Genomic DNA, 20,979 nt, shown 5'->3' on the forward strand with positions numbered 1-20,979 from the left:
GAAGTGAGAGTATGGATCCAAATGGAATGAGCCAGCAGTGTGGGCGGCAGGTCCTGGTTAGGTGGAGGAACTCTCTTAATTTAATGGGCCTTTTTCTTCTCCTTCTCCTTTTTTCATAGCTGATTTATCTGTGTTGGCATCCGTAAGAGGAGGGCTGGGCCCTCCACAGCTTGGGGTTCTGTATGGGCCCGTATGGCAGCTGTGCCCCTGATGAATGGGGACATTGTCCTGCTGTGCCTACAGCCTTCTGCTTCCCTAGTGACCCAGAAGTAGCTTTGCTGGCCAACCCCTGACACCACTGGGACCAGATGCTTCATGGACCACCTGCTGGGGGCCTGCTGTGTGCTTGATGCCAGGACCTCAGGTGGTGTCAGCTTTCTGGCCCGTCTGCTTGGACTCAGGCTAGAGCGGTCCTGGCTTTGGCTTCCCGAACACTTGGGAGAAGAAGAACAGGAAAGCACAGTTTCACAGTACTAACCCAAAGAGTCATGGAGCCGTCTGTGAGGTGGCATGTCACCCCGCTTTTGGCACACTCTCTGAGACACCCAAGGTAGAATTCTTAGAAAGACTCTTTCAACTTCTGGTGTGTTCTGCTACATCGTTTGCTGGTTTGTTTTTGGATGTGGATTGGCAAGGTCAGAAATGGCTTGGAAAATCCTGGCGCACTGACTATATGGGAGAGGAAGCAACCAGATCACTCTGCTAATTAGCCTTTAAGAAAAGACATTTTTTTTTTTTCTAGTGGGAGACAGTTCTCCATGGTCTTTCCTGATTCTGTGCAAGAGCGAGGTGGTCCTTTCTTTGGAACCATCTTTTCAAGGAAAAGATAATGACTTTGGAAGAGAGAATCTCTCTCTCTCTCTCTCCAGAACAAAAGGCAGACTTGCTTATTATCCAGAATAATAAAGACCACAGCTTCCTTCAGAGCAAAAGCAGAGCCAGCTCCCAGCTCCCCGGAGGATCTGAGTTCCTGAGGTCAAGCCACTGCTGCACGTGCAGTTTACCTGCCCGCCAGGCCCTGGGTACCGGGGGACTGGGCTTCATGCAGTGCTCATGCTTTCTGCTCTGCAGAGTTACGCAGTCCTTTCTCTCTGGTCCCAGGGTCCCTCGTTTTCTGCCAGCATCTGTGATGATACTGAGGCAGGTTAACTGTTAGTGACAAAGCTGGGCAAAATCCTGGATCCTCCGCAGGGCTTGCCACTCACTCAGGTACCATAGAAAACACTCCTTTTATGAAAATCAGTGGAGAGAGCACTGAAATTCACTGATAAGACAGGCATATTAAATATGCAGAGTGGGTATTTTGTGTTTTAGTTTTGTAACACCCTGTGAATGACTGGAATTTTCCAAATATCTCTAGTTTCTTTCACCATCAATATTCACCCCAAATAGCAAGGATTTTGGATTTTATCTGACTAAATTTTATCAGATGTTAGAACAATTTGTGATTTGTTAGCTGAACATCTACCAGTAGTTTTCTGCAAGCTAAGACAAAAAACATAAGTATTTTCTATTTATCTGTAGATGAAAACATTCTCGACGGTCCAGTCGACTCAGCCCTTTGGCAGGAATTACTTCATGAGTCAGGGATTTTTTTTTATGTCTGCCAAAAGCAGTTGTGGCTAGCTCAGTGTTTTTCCTAAGGGTTGGTCATGTTCTCCAAAATGTCGTTTTGGTGGTCAGGAATTGTTTAAAGTCTGTTCCTTAGCACCCTTGAAGTGGCCTTTGTAAGATTTGTAGCTAAAAAGATTGAGTGTAAAAGATGGCGTCCCATGTTCAGAAGAGAAAAACCAGAAAAACGATCTCTCACTGTGAGAGGCTCATGGGCAGGGCTCAGTGGACAGGCCTGCACCTGGGCTCCAGTGCAGACCCTGGATGCCCCTTCTAAGTCTAGAAGGACGCTCTGCACAGCCTCGCTGCGGTGCGGAGGATTGCAGGTTGGGGGATCAGCTTGTACTCCACTGTCCCCGGTAAGACAGCTTCCAGCTAACTAACAGGATTGGCAAGACTCATTATGAGGAACAGCTTTTCTTCTAGACACCTGGTTTGGGGGCATATCTCTATAAAATGGCTCATTTCAGAATTCTGGAGAGCAGCCTATCTGGCCTGGGATGTGGCACTGTTTCAGATGTAGTGAGCAAGTTCTGCCACGGTCGTCGTCTTTCGAGAGCATAAGTAGCGCTTATTCACTTTAACTCAAGGGTTCTCAAAGGGCATTTCCTTAACAAGAGGAGCAGCATCACCTGGCATCTTGTTAGCAATGCGAATCCTTGACCCAATCCCAGGACCTAGAAAAGCTGAGGGGGAAACAGCAATCTCTGGTTACACAAGGCCCTACTTCCCTGCCCAGGTGACTCTGATGTACACCAGAGTCTGAGAAGCATTGTGTCACAGGAGAGTGCAGCTAGTTAGGTTTCAAGCAGGGAGAGAAAAATGAAGTGGTGCTGTCAAGTGTGTAAGGGGAACAATAACATTTGTTCAATAAATATTGTATTTTTTCATTTAAGAAAATAGATGTAACTTGTATCCTATGCCAGATACCGTTAGGATGCAAAGACAGATGGAGCATTCCCTTAATTTCTCAGGGTGTCTAAACTGTGGATCTCAGGCAAAATCCAACTTGCCACACATTTTGTAAACAAAGTGTTTTTAGGATGTATCGGGCCCTTTCAGGAGCAGGTCTGCTGCTGCCTATAGGCTAGCAGGTGGAGTTAGATGCAGCAGAGACGGGGCCTCAAAGCCAACTACACTTAGGATTTCACCTGGAGCTTTCCATCAGTTCTCAACAGCAGGTCTCATGACAAAGGGAGGTACTCCCCCCATTCCAGGTAGTTAAATACAAATGGAGTTAGTGGTGAGTGTGGTGTGCAGAGAAGGCATAGGGATGTCCGGCAGGATGTGGAGCAAGGACCAGCCCGAGACTCTGCTGTGTGAATGAAAAGAAGCGTAAAAACAGACACGGAAGTTAGAAAAGGAGGAAATGAAGAAAAGTAGAAAGACCATTGTTGTTCAGAAGGGAATTGATTAACGACTGAAAGAAGGTGGCCTAAGTGAAAAGCTAAAGTGCAGACATAATTGCAGAAAGTGGGGAAGGGATGAACACGGCCAGAGGTGCTCCCTGGATCATGCCCAGCTGCCTGGCCTGAGTGCTGGGCAGCAGGCCTCCCAGGGAATTCTGGGATGCAGGTGTGGCAGAGAGGGCAGGCTCTGAATTGGGCTGCATTACTCTGTCCAGCCATGCTGGCCTGCCGTGAGTCCACCTGTACTTGTGCATGCATGGACGTAGGGCTCTCTAGACTCTTCCTCTGTTGCACCTTGCTAATGACCAGCCATGACACTGCAGAGAAAGCTCTGGGCTTCCCTTTGGGATGCTGGGGTACTTCTTGGCTATACCTCTTCTTGTGTGACTGTGGGCAAAGCAAGTCAGAGCCCAGGATCTCCCTTTCCTCATTTGTGTGGTGCCGTTCCTCCTGCATCCTTCTGTTTTTCTTCGGGATGGCAAGCATCACAGAATGTGGGGTGTGGAGAGTTTCCCCAGCTCCAGGCTTAATGAGCAACAGATGCCGCTCTGAGCACCTTCCTTCCAGGAGGGGACTGCAGACCCACTGGGTGCCAGCCAAGGGCATTCCTTTCCCCAGAAGATCTGATGCCGATTTATTCCTGACTCACACCTAGTGACAGATTTCTCCTCTTGCCCAAAGAGATCACTTACTGTCGAAATGCTGAGAGAGGGGGAGCTGGCCAGCTGGGATCCACGGGCGTGATCATGTTTCTCACTCTTTCAGGAATTTTTCTTCAAATGTGGAGCACATCCAACCTCCGACAAAGACACATCAGTAGCTCTGAACCTGATCACAACCAACAGCCGGGACATCACCTGCATAACCTGCACGGACACCAGGTAGGGCTCTGAGAAGGGTGACCCCCAAGGCCACCCTCCCTGAACCTTGCTCAGCGGCCTCTCCCTCCTGGGTGCACCTGATCTGGACCTTTACTGCCACCCGGTCTGGGTACACCTTAATGTGATGACGCTCTTCAGAACGCCAGTTACTTGGTTTAACTGGTAGTCAAATAGGGTCCTAACAGAGGTGAGATGACCTGTCTAAAGAACAGTACAGTCTTAGTTCATTTTAAAAAGTAAACTCATGCACGTGGGTACAAAATGTTGCCTGTCCCTATCAGTGAGTTCTAAAACAAAATTAAATTTAGATGCTAACTTTAGGAATGGAAGAACAATTTATGAAGACCATTCATCCTTGGACTAAGTGGTTCATACTTGTTTTTAAATATATCTTTTCTCCATGCTTAGTTCAGTCACATATTGATATGCGTTCATGTGTGGGCTTCACACACATTCATATGCCCAAAAGGAAATTGTGTAGCTAATTTTGGATGCAGTTCTTTCTAATCCCAGTGAATACAAGGATAGAAAGAAAGGCGGGACATGGTATGAGAGGGAAAAAAAGAAAAGGAAAATGGCTGGACTTGAATTATAGTTTAGCAGTCAGGGTCCAAGTAGAAGAAACTGAGTCTATTTAATCTGCAGAGTAAACAGCTGAGGGTGGGCTCTATGGCAGGGAGAACTCTTTCCTAAAAGCCAAATGGATTTCTGAGTAGTGTCAAAGAATTTTTTGTCTCATACTTTTAATCAGAAACATCTTTGACCCCTGGCCATCTTAACTGTTGCTTCTCATTGACCTTTGCGACTGTACCGTATGCCCTTTTAAAGTGACTTCATGATTTTATGATTAGCGGGTGTTAGTACGCCTAGCGTGGCATTTCTATTCTTTGATAATTTAGAAATGTTGACTAAAGGAAGCCCAACAGCCCTAACAACATCTGTTGAGCAAACCTGTTTCCAAGAAGGAATGAAACCGAGAGATTTTTCTTTCTACTGCATGTTTAGTTCCTGCTTCAGCAGCAGCTCGGGCACACTGCCTAGAACCTGCAGCATTCAGCTGCCCTTGGCAAGGTAAATGACTGCGAGTGGACATGCTTTCAAAACGCTTTCAAAATGCAAGAGGCACGGCCAAAATGATGCTCCTGGTCTTTCAGGAAAGGCACTGGAAACTTCCGGAAGTGAGGGCTCATCAGCTCCTACAGCAATTGTAATTAAAAGTACTGCAGTTTTTCAAAGGGAAAATTCAACAGGTTTCTGGAAATCAGAATTCAACCCCCAGCCCGTATGCTGGAACCTTCCATTGGCGTTGGTAACCGTGACACCAAAATGCACAGTGGTGACCATATCATCTGAGGAGGAACATGGCCCTCCAGTCTCCTACTGCTAAGCTGACCCTGATATAAGTAAATGGCAACAGCTTCTGAAGGAGGCAGGTCGCCTCCCAGATACACAGGGGGATCACTCCTGGAAAAGTCATATTGTGGCAGTAAAATTTTTATGTTATTACTTTAGCGTGATCTTATGAATGGGAGCCACTATATCTAGTGAATTTAAGCACGTGTGCATATAAGAACAACTTGATTGAGTGAAGTCCCTGTGTAAGGAAGCAGAGGAGATGCCCGTAGGACAGGGGACTCAGTGGATGTGTCACGGAAGCAGACAGAAGAACTCTGTCTCCCTGGGCGTAGTTGGGTAGTCCTTGTGGGCTTTTCCCTCTAACCTGAAAGTAATTCACTCACAAACTCTGAAAACAGGTTAGAAATCACTTTAGACTAATGGTTAAGAAGATTGGGCTTTAATTCTTCCCAGTTTCTGGAGGATGCCTGAAGACCTGCATGCGTTTGTGTTTGCAGGATGTTCTTGTGTTGGATGTATAGTTCTATGTCTGGTGTTTACATCTAAAGTGACATCATGATAAGTTGTATCTGCTGTGAAATATTCCATAAAGGCAATTTTAGAAATGGTACCTAAGATTCTGTCATGGGAATACTGTTTCCCTACTGTTAATTACTAGATGACTTCTAATTTTTTTAAAAAAATAAATAAGACTGAAATTCATATGCTTTTATAGAAATCAATGCCTGCATGCTTTGAATCTAAGCCTGCAGTCACAGGAATGGTATCGTGTAAATGGCACTGAATGTTTAGAGGTTGCTGATGTGTATTGATAATTTTCTTTCTAGAAACACTGCCCCATTTTAGAAAGTGATTGTCATGTGAAGCTCCCTTCTGGGTCTTTTCCAGCACTGAGTTTTAATCTTTTCACATTTGATAAAGGAAAGAAATGAAACAAATGTTTCGTTTTTAAATTGGCACTAAAGAGCTCAAGCATTTCTCATTTGCCCATTTGCCTTTTTTGTTGTGAGAAAATGAGGCAAAACTTTCTTGGTACAAAAACTTCAGGAACAGGTCTCAGCAATTTTTTTTTTTATTATTAACTAATTACAATGCCAGTGTGTCCCTTATTAATATAATTCTTATTGACTTTTGAATTTGTTTAAATATATTCCTCTGATCTTTATTTTAGATATTATATCTTCCTGGAGGTAAAAATCAAAAGTCATAACTAATGGCAGATTTGAAAATGTGTTTTCTTATCTATATTTTATGATTGTTTTACTTGTTTTGCATGTGCATTAGTCATACATTGACAATCAAGTTGGACATATTCAACCTTATAATAGATGACATCTGAGGAATAGTGTAATTTTATCTGTAAAGATCTTTCCTGTGTACCTCTTATCATCCTAATACAGGATAAGAATTTTATCTTGTGCTTTACAGACATATACTTTTTGTGTAAGAGACTGATATCACTTACATTTTCCTTTTTAATAGCAATTCAAGGAGCCCCACTACCACTTAGCTAAGTTTTGACCCTAAGGAATGTCACAATCTCTGGGCCGTCAGTTTGCCTATAAAATTAGGAATGTACATAGGTAACCTCCCAGGCTCAGGCTGGTCCCAAGGGACTGTGGAAGGGAGGGATCAGTCGCCCTTGCTCACTGCCTTGTAAACTGATGAGACCAGTGGGGGTCACACTTGTCCTTGGTCCTGGGCAGGTGTAGAGCTGAAGTCTAGCATGACGCAGGAGTGAGGGACGATGAATGAGACAGATGTGCTGCCTATTGCTAGTTTGCGTACTTTAAAACCTAATTCAGGTATGCAATTTGTGTCCTTTGAATTTACATTTCAGATAAAATAGTCCCCAATCTTTTAAAGAACAGAGTAAGCCATTAGAGAACCAGAGCATCCTGGGTTTTCTGTGAACAAGTGGGTGTGGTGCCCTTTGGCGTCAAGTCTGTCTCCTTTCCATGTAGTGCTGACTTGACCTGCATGGCTCAAGGTTGCCAGCTGACAGTCTCAGGCTTAGGGGTAAAAATGCAATGACTCGGACAAAAGGCAGGGACTGGAGCCAGGCACAGGGAGCACGGTTCCCGAGGCTCAGAGAGCTGTGCTGTTGCTATTTCCAAGGGAAATTGCATCAGAAGGTTCCAGGCATCCCTGGGAACCTCCCAGGGAACCTTAGGAACAGTGATATCAAGTCACATGAAATCAACATGCACAAAGCCAAAGAGAGGCTTGTATTCTCTCCCTAACCTCTGTAGGGACCCTGTGTCACTCACCCTGTGTCAGTGTCACCAAGGGAAAGGAGTGTTTCTGTTCCAGGGACCTTACTTTATAATTTCATTCTTTTAAAAAAAAAAAAATCTAATGTAAAATTTGTAGACATACAAAATAGAAAAATCACCATCATTTGGCATCATTTGGCTCCTCCCCATGCCACTCCTCCCAGGACCGGCTGGCTAATCTGCACTTCCTTCTCGACTATTCATCACCCCCGCATTTACTAAGCTGAAGGCAAACTAAAAAATGACCATGTTTGCACAGTCAGAATCCAACCTTCCAGAGACGTGTTTTAAGACCTAGTTCCCAGCAGGGCATTAAATCTAAGAAGCCATGCTACCTTGTAACTTCCCTCAACTCTTCCAATAAAGACTTACATTTTTGATGTTGTCATTGGATAGAAATGGTTTTATAATTTTCTGGCCTTCAAATTTGTCTTAAAATAAGATTTTATTCACCTCATTGAGGCAACGCTGCCATGGATTGCAGACTTAAAAGATTTACCTGGATCTGGAGATTAGCTCAGGTTCCTCTCAGCCTTTTGTACTGGCTCCTGGTACCCGGGGGAGGTCTCACTATCATCTGACTGTATTCTGGTAGGCATTCTTCTGTCACTTGGCCAAGGGAGATAAGACTTGGGGATCTCAGTTATGTTCCCTTCCAAGGCATTTGTTATGTCTTAAGCTTCTTCTGTCAATTCACATTTTAATTTTGATTATACAGTAGTTGCATTTCTTTGTGATTCAAAATGAAGTTCTTTAAGCATCTAATTTTTGATACATTGCAGAGAAATCTTTACAAATTTCACCCTTCTACCATCTTAACCCTTTCTCAACATTCTGGTGTTGGAGGAAAGCCCGTAGTTTAATGCTGTCCACAGACTCTCAGGAGCAGAGATTGAGACCCAGGTACATAGACTTTACCTGCAGTCTTTAATATGGCCTTTGTCCAGGAGTGGATTCATTTCCGTAGTGGAAATGTGTTGCAAGGGGATTCCTTGTTTGTGCACACTATTAGACCCTAACTTCATGCACAGTCTCCCACAATGCACCATGCCAGGGACAAACGGTACGTCTGTGTAACTGTGGGCAGGGCCTGCGCATGTCCATTTGCCACAGCATCGAAGAGAAAAGCAAATGATGTGATTTATCTGATGGAGAAAAGTTTAAAACAGAAGCAGGAGTATGTGGTAAGGCAGAAGGGAGAAATCTTATGACTTTAAGAAGAAAGTGGAAACTTCAAAGAGAGTCTTCCCACTCCCAGCAGAAGCGAGGTTCATCTTGTACCCCACAGGCTGTGGGAGCAAATTCCGTCTGCTTCTGCTACTACGGATTCTTTCCTGAGAAAGCATGGCACATCCCGTCTAATCCAGTCCTGATGGAAAGCATTCATACCCTGTCCTCCGGATAAAGCCTTCCACAAAGGATGAGAGATTTAAATAGCGTGTTCTAAAATTCAGATGCACTCCTTGATGACCTAGAAGTTTTTAGTTACATTAGTTTAAAATAATTTGGACTTCCATCTTGCAGATGAAGAGATCAAGGGTAGAACGTTTGAAAAATTGCATCAGTTCCTACCGTGAAGTTGTTCAACCACCAACCAAAGTCGGCAACTTTTGGGTTGCTTTCTCTTCTTTGGGCTTTATTTCCCGGGCCTGGTCCTTGTTCTCTATGCACAGTAAAAGGCAAGGCTAACACTAAGACCGGAAGATGGATTGCAGGGAAAATGCAGCACTACTGTGATATGGAGACAGGAAACAGCCAGACTCGCCACTGTGGGCCTCGGTTTTGACCAGCCACGAACAAGTGAAAACAGAGTTTCCTCCCAGCCTGACTGCCCTGCGCACGTGCAGGCTGCTCCCAGGCCAGAGCAGGGCTTGCCACGCATGCAGACTTGACTGATCCCCAGTCCCCTGTCGTCCAGCACCAGTCTCGGCATCAGAGAAATTTAAATGTTTGCTGACTTGAAATAAAGCAGATCTGTTCCGTGTAGCACAATAAACAGAATGCAGGTTCTTTTTATATAGCGTACTCTCCTTTTGAAAACCCCTTCTGAATTTAACGGAATGTTCTAGAAGCCAATTACATAAAATAACAAATTAGTCAGAAATCCATGCAGGGTTTTAGGAGCTATTACAAATAAGTGAGAAAGTCCAGTTTTGAAGTCCAAGCCATGACATGTAGATTACTGAGCTGCAGTGTTTGGGGTCAGTTACTTATGAAAACATAGAAGAAATGTTTTATCTACATTGATGCTTTGAAATGCGAGCCATGTCAGTTTTAATGTCAGTCAGTGACCTTCATTTCTCCTGCGGTGAACCCTGTAGATTTCAGATTGGAGCAGCCGCATCCGCAGGGTTTCCTGGAGATGTTACAGGTGCTTGTGCATGAAATTCATGTGCCTTACCTTTTCATTTAACTGTCACTGCGGGTGCACAGCAGCCCCCACTGGCAAGAGGAGGGCAATATTGCAAATCCTCCAGGACCAATTTTGTACCGGTTAAGGTCAACCTTGCATGTTGTAACCGTCTGGATTTTAAGCAGTTCATTTTCTGCTGATGGATGCTAAAAAAGAGGCAGCTACCTTCCTGGAGCATCCACGAGGCTCTTGCCAGGACATTCTGGACAGTCAAGCTTTATTCTTAAGGTCCACATACATTGGAAAGAAATGCCCACATAATCTTTAAGTAGTTGTTTCTTACTTAGAAAACTTGTGCATGATTTGTGCATTTATTTTTAATTATGATTTTAGCCACATAATTAGCAATTTATTATAAACTAGGGGAGGGGAAGAATTTATTTTCCATTGCAAATAATGTTTGTGCCCATTCATATCTTCAGGTAGAAATTTTCAACTGCTGGAGTATTTTTTAGTGATTAGCAGGGATATAATCTGCCTTGCTTTCTGTAAACATCCTGTGCATAGCTATTATTTCCCATGACATTTAGAATTGAGTATTTGCAGACTTGTTCTTTGTGGCTTTCACAGCTTACACAGCTATTTGCAGCAAACTAAGTGATAGTCTCAAAAACATGAAGTGCAGAGTTATTTATTGAGGCATGGTGTGCTGATTCCATTACTTGTTAATTTGACAAATTCTAAGTTACAGACAACATGACCCCGCGTCCTGTATCTCACATGTACTAGCAGAGGAACTTCGAGGGTTTCTGTTCCAGATGTGGATTTTTACAACACAAGGGCTACTGTGCTATCATGAGAGTCCTTAGACTCCAGCGGCCACATATGAATGTGCAGAAGTGTGCACAGGGACCTAGCAGCCTCCTGTGATGGGGCATCCTGGGCAAAGCTACTGTGCGTGGGCCTCCGAGCTCTTTAACCCTCCTCCACTGTCAAAGATGCTGCTAATGTCAATCTGTCAATCTGCCTGTGAATTCAGCAGACATCTATCGTGTCCTTCTGTGGCTCCAGCAGCCGTTCCAGGTGTCTCTGGCTCAATAAAGCACTGCATTTGTGAGGGTGGCTGGGAAGCAGGGAACAGGAGGTGTGGTGGCACCTGGAGAGCTCAAGCAAGGCAGGAAGTGAGGTGGCCTCTGCTCATTTCCAGCATACCATTGCTGAAGAACAAGGACCCGGGTTCATTTCTTTTGTCCAGATCGCCCTGCTTGTTTTTACTTGGCCAACACAGAGTTTAGAAGAAAATATGTATGCGCCAGCAGAACACGTGCCAATGTGCCAGCTCCCTGCTCTTCTCGCCCCGTCAGCTAGATGAAGCCCAAACCAGCCAACCAATCGCTGCCCCTCGGAAGGGCCGCCACCTTGCTTATTACCCCGGGGAGAACCTGACCCGGACCCCCAACATGGGGCGCTGTCACTGAAGCTCACATCAGGCTGCTTTGCTGAGCCCGGACGGGAGTGTGATCAGGGATGTTGTCAGGTGTGCTCCGTCCAGACCCACATGGGTGCCATGATAAATTGACATTATTCCATGAAGCGAGGGTAGGCTCCCAAACTGTTAGTCATTTCTATTGCTCGTACCCTTTGTGAGATATTTTGCATCTATCTTGACCCTCACTTTGCCTCCCAGTGGGGAATGCTACGCCCATTTTGTAGGTGAGAAAAAAAAATAAGGTAAAAGAGATTAGATTACTTAATTTGCTGTAAGTCACATTGCTCCTAAATGAGGATGGGAGATCAGTATTAGATCCCTTGTTGATTCTGACCCCAAAATCCATGTCTTTAACCATGCTGTTTGCCTTAGGAAGCTAGTAATGCCTCCAATATTACATCATTAATTATGGGAAAAGAAAGGAATTGTAGTGGAAAACAGGAATGGATTGAAGAAAAATGGCTCTAGATATAATCTTAAATATTGGAGGAATGGCTGTGGAATTGTTGTTTTGGTTCCTTGGTGTTAAGGGCCCTCCTGCTTAATAAACCAGGTGCAGAGCCAGGGAATAAGGGGTCATTGCTTCTGGGGTTTCCGTGGGGATGGCTCCTGTCCTCCAGAGGAGGCCTGCTGTGTGCTTCTGCGTAATTCAGGGCCGTGGCTCACAGACCCTTTGCTGATGAGTGAGGAGTGTGGTGGAGTTCCCTGCACAGAAGTGTGGGACTGCGGGCAGCAGTAAGAGGTGCTGGACAGGAGCTGGTGCCCAGCATGGAGGTGGTCACTGGGGACACCCAGGTCCTCTGCTTTCTTCCGTGAGAATCCCCATGACAAAGTAAACTATGTTTCTTTGTTCTTGAGCCACAGTTGGGAAAGCAAGCTGCCTACCAGGTAAGGGGGAGTCGGTATTTGGTGGCGGTGTGTTCCCGGATGGACTCTGAGCCCCTGTTCTGACAAAGACACTTTATGCCCAACAGGACGGACTGACTTTCCGTCCCCAGCCAATGGCCATCCTGCGTCTGCCAGCCCGACCTTTCCCCTGACTGTCACTAGACCTCTTTCCACAGCAGTCAGCAGTGAGCTACAGCTTGTCTCTTGCAACGTGCTTCTGCTGGTGGAGACTCTTCCACTTTGTATTGCTCTCACAAATTCAGAATTGCATAGACGCCATTGGTCCAAGCGGTGTTGACAGACCTGGACTGCTGTGTCAGTGACCAGTCGCCCCGAGCCCTCATGCGATTCATCCCTGCAAGTGGGAGAAGATCAAGTCTCTGCTTCCCCCGCTGCCTCTTTTGATGTCCTTACATTTTTCACACTAAGGTCTGTGTACCTTTTTAGTTTGCTACCCGTGACCTTTCCAACACCTGGCGCACAGGTAGCATGGTGGTGGACAGCCCCGTGAAGGCAGACCTGTGGGTGTGTGATCTGTCCCATCATTTGCTCCCTCTCTGTGCAGATAATAAGATGCCCTCCTCTCATCTCTGCCGTGGTACTGTGAGGACTAAGCGGGTCCTCACAGACAACGCACTGGGAAAACTGTTTTGTGTCGTATGTGTAGGCACCTGAACAGAGAGCCAAGCTACTGTGCCCTGACCCTACAAGCTCAGCTTCAAGCGGTGCCAGCAAAAGTTAGAAATTCAGAACCTAGACTTGAGGACCACGTGTTCCGTCTCCTCGGGGACGCATTGCACCTCGCCAGAAGACTGCAGTTTACAGGAAACAACACAGTGGACAGTCCAGGATGGGTCACGGGAACCTGCATGTCCCCCTGGAACCAGTGCCACCTTAGTGTCTGACTTGGTGCAAGTCAGTCCCTCTGACCTTAATTTCTAAATTTATTTTATTCCTGGGGTGGTGTTAAGATCAAATAATGTATGGGAACAGACTTTGAAAATTTTAGATCTCTACACAAAGGTAATGTCAGTTACAGTGATTATTATTATTCTTTTCATCTTGGAAACATATGTCATGGATAGTTCCTTTTAGAAATAAGACATTTATCCAGATGGCAATATCTAGCCCTGAGTATCAGCTAAGAGGAAGTATTTTCGGTGAGAAGGGTCCAGGTTGCTGCATGCAAATGCAGTGTAATATTAACGGGAGGAATAATGTGGGCACATCACCGCATGAGACATAATGGTGAAAGAAGTTGAGTCTTGGTGACACAGAAGTATTTGGGAAAGCCAAGACTTCCTTAATAGGACTACTGTAGACGTTTTAGTAGTTTGACCTATTAAGTGCTACAGAAGCTAAGACAAGGGATGTGCTGTGGGTTAAGTTCTCCAGAAGCATAAACTGAGACTGATGTTGGTGTATAATATTTTTAAAAATTTAAAAATTTTTTATAGACTGCATTTTGATTCATTGTACATAAATGGGGTACAACTTTTCATTTCTATGGTTGTGCACAATGTAGATTCATACCATTTGGTAAATTATACATGAACATAGGGTGATGATGTCTATCTCATTCCACCATCCTTCCTACCCTGCCCCCTCCTCCCTTTCATTTCCCTCTATGTAATCTAAAGTTCCTCCATTCTTCTCTCACCCCTCACCCCCCACCCCCATTCTGTATCATCATCCATTTATCAGGGAAAACATTTGGCCATTGGTTTCTTGGGATTGGCTTATTTCACTTAGCATGATATTCTCCATTTCCATCCATTCACCTGCAAATGCCATGATTTTATTCTTCTTTATGACTGACAAATATTCCATTGTGCATATATACCACAGTTTCTTTATCCATTCATCTTTTGAAGGGTATCTAGGTTGGTTCCACAATCTAGCTATTGTGAATTGAGCTGCGATAAACACTGATGAGGCTACATTACTGTAGTATGCTGATTTTAGGTCCTTTGGTTATAAACTGAGGAGTGGGATAACTGAGTCAAACAGTGGGTCCATTCCAAGTTTTCTGAGGAATCTCCATACTGCTTTCCATTGTGGCTGCACCAATTTGTAACTCCACCAGAAATGTATGAGTGTGCCTTTTTCTCCACATACACGCTAACATCTATTATTGTTTGTTTTCTTGATAATAGTCATTCTAATTAGAGTAAGAAGAAATCTTAGAATTGTTTTAATTTGCATTTCTCTAATTTCTAGAGATGTTGAACACTTTTTCATATACTTATTAATCACCTGTATATCTTCTTCTGTAATTGCCCAGTTCCTTGGCCCATTTATTGATTGGGTTCTTTGTATTTTTGGTGCAAAATTTTGAAAGTTCTTTATAAATTTTGAAGATAAGTACTCTATCTGAAGTGTGTGTGGAAAGGATTTTCTCCAACTCTGTAGGCTCTCTCTTCACATTCTTGATTGTATCCTTTGCTGAGAAAAAAACCTTTTAGTTGGAATCCATCCCACTTATTGATTCTTGCTTTGATTTCCTGTGCTTTGGGAGTCTTGTTAAGGAAGTCTAATCCTAAGCCAACATGGTGAAAATTCAGGCCTACTTTGTCTTCTGTTTGGTGCAGGGTCTCTGGTCTAATTCCTAAGTCCTTGATCCATTTTGAGTTGAGTTTTGTGCAGGTGAGAGATAGAGGTTTAATTTCATTTTACTACATATGAATTTCCAATTTTGCCAGCACCCTTCATTGAACAGGTTATCTTTTCTGCATTGTATGTTTTTGGCTCCTCTGTCTGGTGTGAGGTGACTGTATTTTTCTGGAATGTCTCTCTGTCTTCTGTACCATTGGTCTGTCTGTCTGTTTTGGTGCCAATACCATGCTGTTTTTGTTACTATTGCTCTGTAGTATATTTTAAGGTCTGGTATTGTGATACATCCTGCTTCACTTTTTCTGCTCAGGATTGCTTTGGCTATTTGAGTTCTCTTATTCTTCCAGATGAATTTCATGATTGCGTTCTCTATTTCTATGAGGAAGGTCATTGGGATTTTATTTGGAATTGCATTGAAATTCTATAGCACCTTTGGTAGAATGGCCATTTTGACAATGTTAATTATGCCTATCCAAGAACACAGGAGATCTTTCCATCTTCTAAGATTTCCTTCAATTTCTTTCTTTATTGTTTTGTAGTTTTCATTGTAGAGGTCTTTCACCTCTTTTGTTAGATTGATTCCCAAGTATATTATTTTTATTTTTTTGAGGCTATTGTGAATGGTGGTTTTCCTATTTTTCAGAGGATTCATCTCTTTTGAATAGAAATGCATTACATTACATGTATTGATTTTATATCCTGCTACTTTGCTGAATTCATTTGTTTAGGTTCTAGAAGTTTTCTGGTGGAGTGTTTTGAATCCTCTAAATATAGAATCATGTCATCAGTAAATAGTGACAGGTTGAGTTCTTCTCTTCCTATTCATATCCCTTTAATTTCTTGGATCTGTCTGATGGCTCTGGCTGGTGTTTCAAGGACCATGTTGAATAGAAGTGGTGAAAGAGGGCATCCCCGCCTTGTTCCAGTTTCTAGCGGGAATGCTTTCAGTAATATTTTTAACGTACTCATTGGAGACCAAGGCCTGGGGGAGGGCATGGAGCAGGATTGGTAAAGAAAGGGGCATGCTGGGCTAAGCACGTCCTGCCCAGCATCCTGGGTCGGTCCTGCCATGCACAGTCTCTTGGCATGGCTGCCCAGGCAAGGGGCTGACCACCATCCACACACCACAGCAAGTCCTTCTTTGAAACAGGATATGGGCAACATGGCACCTCTGCATCTCCTACAGGGCACCTAGACAAGGGGCATTTGAACAAGCAGAGAATCCAGAGGAATGGTGGCCCGGCAAGTTTAGAAAGCAGAGAGCACAATAGGTATTTCTGGCTGAGAAGAAACAACAAAAATAAGCATGTTCAATTAGTTCTAGTGGTGGATCGAACGCAGAGGGAACTTACTCCATTCTGTGAAATAATACATATTTCAAAAGGAAAAACAGATTCAGCTGCCTTATTAATGAACCATCCGACAGTCTTCCCTGCAATGCCAGTACTGTTCAGTAGTGCAGATACCTGCAGAGGAAAAACAAAGTTTTAATAATTTTTACAAACACCATGATGATGATTTGATGTATAAACCACTGTAAATTTCTTTTGTTATAAGATTCACAAAAAAAATAAAGTTTATAGTTGTTATAAAATTAAGATATATTTCAACATAAATGATCCCTTTAAAAAATAGAAACATCATAAGCATAATCAAATGGTCAAACTATACCTTAAAGAAAAATAAAGGGAATAAAGTTCAAAAGTTTCTTTCATATTGAAATTTCACATCATTTCATGAGCATTAGAAGAGATGAACAATTTAGCATGTCTTTTAAGAAATATAATTGTTGCTCTGAAAATTCAGAGTCAGATAAATTACTCCAGGATAAACCATTAATACCAGTTTTTAAAGTGAATTCCAGTGTCTTATACCTTCAATTGTGCATTTTAACTATCTGGGAACTTGACATCCAAGGTGAACATCCTGGGCTTTATGGCCTTGGATAAGCTTCTGGCATGTGGAACTGCTTTTGCTGTCAAGTAGACTCTTTAAAACTTGGACTGTTTCTGTGCCTGTTTTTAAAGGCTATTGCATTTGCTCTGTGATCATTTCAAAGATGAATCCTAAATGACTTCCATGATAAACTCCCATTGGCTCCACTGGGTAATCCCCATCCAGGAGGAGCAGGGGGGGTTCAGTTAACCCACGTAGTCTAGTTAGTGGCTAGACCTGAGCATCAGGGGTGCAGAAGGCCCCAGATGCTCCCCACCAAGCTGAAGTCCTTTGCCCACTCTGCTTCTTGCTGGTACCTGTCACCAACACTGACAGAAGTGGGTGTGGCAAAACAGAAAGCAAAGGATGTTGACATCCAGCCTGGACTGGCCTCTGGGGCGGATCACTAGCCATGCAGACTTGAGCTGGTCATTTACCATAAGCTCCCTCTCTGTCAATTGAAGGTGACTTTTCCTAGGGGTGCGGTGAGAGTCCAGAGGTGAAGTCCACCTGAAGCTTCAGAACCTGCACGCTGTTTTTCACACATTACTGTCAGTGAACCTTCCTGCCCAGGTCCTCTGCTGCTCCAGAGCCTTACACACCTGATGCGGAGAAGGTGCTGGCTCCCTCCAGCTGGGCCCTGTGTTACTGGCAGAGACACCAGCCTGGCTGACATGGTGTGCCGGCAGGTGTAGGAGGTCTCTGGTGTCCTCACCACAGAACACAACCAGCATGCCCTTGAACTGTGCCCAGAGCAGCTGGCGGATGTTCTCTCCTGTGCCGCCAGCTGAACTGTTGAGTCATAACTTTCCAAGAAAATGTGTCCTCACATCTTTAAGACGGTATCTGCAGTGGTTCCATTACAGGTAACTCATGCTAAGGATTTATTTTGATAAAACACTGGTAGAGAGATGATTCCAGGACACATGTTGGATTTCATGTGGCTGTCAGTGTTCAGCTCTAATCTGGCTTTCTGAAATGATATTTTTGGCTATTGCAACTCCAAGTCCATATGGAGAAAGATTTCAACTTGGGAAATTAAAAAAAAAATTAGTCTTTGAACCTTTTCTTTTTTCCATTCCTTACTAAATTACATATAGGTAGAATATCCTTTTATTTATCTTGAAAATCTGGCTAAGTCAAGATAGACTTATTTTTCATAAGTATATAGGAATGCTTCCCTTGAAGAGCACCAGACTTCCTGCCTGTCCATTCCTGCTATCTGCATCGCCCCACACTTACAGCGAGGCTGGCAGACGGTGGGCACGGAGTCTTCTCTCCTCCCTCGGTCTCTCACCATGTCTGATTTTTCTTACTTGCCAGTTTCCATCCACATTTGTCTTTGAGAATGGTTGATTTGCCCTGGAATTGCTCAGTGGTGCTCTGGGGACACCAACAAAATCAGCCTTTGGTGGGCACCTACCAGATACCAGACTGCAGTCAGGAGCAAGGGCTCTTGAGGAGGAGGAGAGTGGGCTTCACCACCTGAGCTTCTAGCTGACTCCTTTCCAGGGCCAGTTCCCCACCCTCTCGGAACTTCTAGTGGAGGTGAAAATCAAAGGAGGTCACCCTTGAACAGTCCAGACCAGTTCAGATTTTTTCTCTGACTTGTTAATAGAAAGAATGCTTTGAAGGTAAGTATTTATTGATCTTGGCTTCTCTTATTCCATTCTCCAAACTTACATCAACCAAGGTTCTAGGAAGCATAACTAAAGAGGATGTAATCTCATTACTCTGACTGGTGTGCAGTCTTCGAAATCTCAGACATTGTCTGCTGATGAAAACAAGCTTTTTGTCCTTGTAAACAAGCTTTTCTTCAGCTAGTTGAATTGAATTTTTTCCCTAGGAGAACAGTACTGTTTTAAGGTCAGTTCTATGTTTTTATGAATATAGTTGTGACAATGAAAGATGTAGTAGACATTCTGTGTAACCCCATTTTCCTTTTGATTTTTCTTTCTCTCGTGTTTCTCCCTTCCCTTCCTCCCTCCCTCTCTTCCTTCTTTCCCTCTTCCTTCCTTTGTTGTTAACTGACACAGAATGAGGCAAGAATCTGTAGGTAGACCATCTTTAAGTGGCTGTAGGCTATTGGTTTTCCACGAGGGGTCGTTCCTCCCTATATTGGGACATTTGTCAATATCCGGAGACATTTTTGGTGGTCAGCACTGGTGAAGGAGTTTGCTGCTGGCATCTGGTGCGTGGAGGCGAGGGGCGTCCTAAACTTCAGTCATCACAGGAGAGCTCCTGTCCCCCCGTGGTTATCACCTGGCCCCACATTTCAACAGCACAGCACTGAGGTTCCTAAAGCCCCGTCTTCTCCTCTCTGTACCCAGCTTCAGGGTACAGAGAACCCGGATGGATGGGAAAGCGTGGCTCCCCTGGACCTGACTTTCTCAGACAGGACACTCACTTCCTGTGCTGCTGTGCTCTCAGCCCATGCTGATTCCCCTTCTCCTGTTCCACTAGCTACGTTGCTTCATGGCCTGGAGGTAAGTAAATTTAGTTCAGAGTTTCAGACTGTGCGTGACTGCCTTGCCCTTCACACTGAGCCATGGAGCTGGCTCTTTCCAGAGGATTTCATAAACTGGGGAAGGACACCTGGCTGAGCCAGCGTCAGCAACAGGCTTCACAGGGTCAGTCAGGTGGTGGTCAGGGAGCAGGCCCGGTGGAGGTGAGGCCGAGTCTGCTTATGCGGAGAGAAACAGTTCCAAAAGTCCTTTTCCAGAACCAACGACAGAGACGTTAGTTCTGGATTTTAAGTAAATTCCGAAAACTTCCATCAGGTTGAAAAGGTGTTGCCCTTCGAGTTTATAGGTACTCACTGTATTTCTGCCCCTCGGGAGACATGAATTCCTAACTCAGTGAAGAATGGAAATGAGCTTGCCGTTGTCTAATAAAACAGCCACAAAAGTCATCTAATTTCATTCTGGAAAAATAACCCACTGTTATGTGTCAGTGTGATTCCAGAAATATTGCGGTATTTTTAACTCTCTTTGGTAATTTTAGGCAGAGTGAATCATTTCTACAGAAACCCATGAGAATGGAGTAGGAAAAATTTAGGCGAAAAAGAGCCTCATTAAAGAGCATCGTAGAGTCCACATGCGTCTCACTGTGGGGTCCCGCACGGCGGCCTTCAGGCTTAAACCTGGCCCTTGCCGGCATTATCGTGAGGCTCCAGTCTTTAGTGGAACTGGTAAACGGGACAGCACATGGTCACCGGCGCCACGTGCCTCCAAGTGCAGCCCCTACAGATGCGAGGAGCCGCACGCACTGAGATTCCGTCCACACTCCCATCTGCTGGAAGCTGCTCAGATTGCGAGCAGAGTGCGAGCTACGCATGCTCTGCAAACAGCACCGCCTCCTCAGTGCAGAGGAGCCCCACGAGGCTGGCCCTGTTGTCCTCAGTCCTCACACGTTACCGAGGCTTGGTGGAAGGAGGCTGGAAACGAACCCAGAGTCCATACTAATTAGTTACCCCAGAGCCCGAAGCTCAGGTCCAGTGCAGGCCCTGTGCTGCCCGGGACTCCATAAGGCCCGTTACCACCGAGGGGTCGAGGTAAGACCCTGCACAGGGACCAGAGGTGTAGGGTGCAGGTGAAATCCCCATCTTGTCCCGTGGTCCTTGCGATGTTCCTGTAACGCCCTGATGTGTGGAATACAAATACACACATGTGGAATTTTATTCTATTTTAAATAACACAAGTTCATTCTTAGTTCCAGAAGCCTGAATTTGGAGATCAAGATATGGGCAGGGTTGCACCTGTTCCTAAGGCTTCTAGGGGCCCTGCACTCCTTGACGGGTGCCTCGTCACTCCCAATTTTTACCTTCTTTTGTACATGGCCTTCCCCTCCCTGTTTTCTTATCTTTTTAGAAAGAAACTTGTCAATGGACATGGGGTCAATTCTAGTTCAAGATGATCTCCTCTAAAGTTCCTTAACTACATCTGCATATTTTTCCAAATAAGTTCACGTTTTCTATGTAGGTCTCTCTTTGGGGAGGGGGCTGCATTCAATCCAGTAAAGTAGCTAAGTGTACATATGAAGTGATCCCAGGGTACACAATCGCTTTACCTGTTTCTAATATAAATATGTTCTTAAGAGCATTATTCATGATAGCTAGAAAGCACAAACAACCCAACTAGTAATCAACTGAATAATAGGTAAACATTTT

The 20,979-nt window shown here is 44.4% G+C and overlaps 1 protein-coding gene across 3 annotated transcripts in view; it reads left to right on the plus strand.

Annotated features, from left to right (window-relative positions):
- Positions 1-20,979, plus strand: part of PRKN (parkin RBR E3 ubiquitin protein ligase) — a 1,234,090-nt gene that overhangs the window by 680,295 nt on the left and 532,816 nt on the right. For all 3 annotated transcript variants that reach the window (XM_079148625.1, XM_079148626.1, XM_079148627.1), the window contains exon 6: positions 3,786-3,901. In XM_079148625.1, coding sequence (XP_079004751.1) covers positions 3,786-3,901 — 116 coding nt within the window. The remainder of the gene's footprint in view (positions 1-3,785; positions 3,902-20,979) is intronic.

Source organism: Sciurus vulgaris (genome assembly GCF_902686455.1).
Source record: "Sciurus vulgaris genome assembly, chromosome: 7".
Lineage (NCBI taxonomy): Eukaryota > Metazoa > Chordata > Mammalia > Rodentia > Sciuridae > Sciurus > Sciurus vulgaris.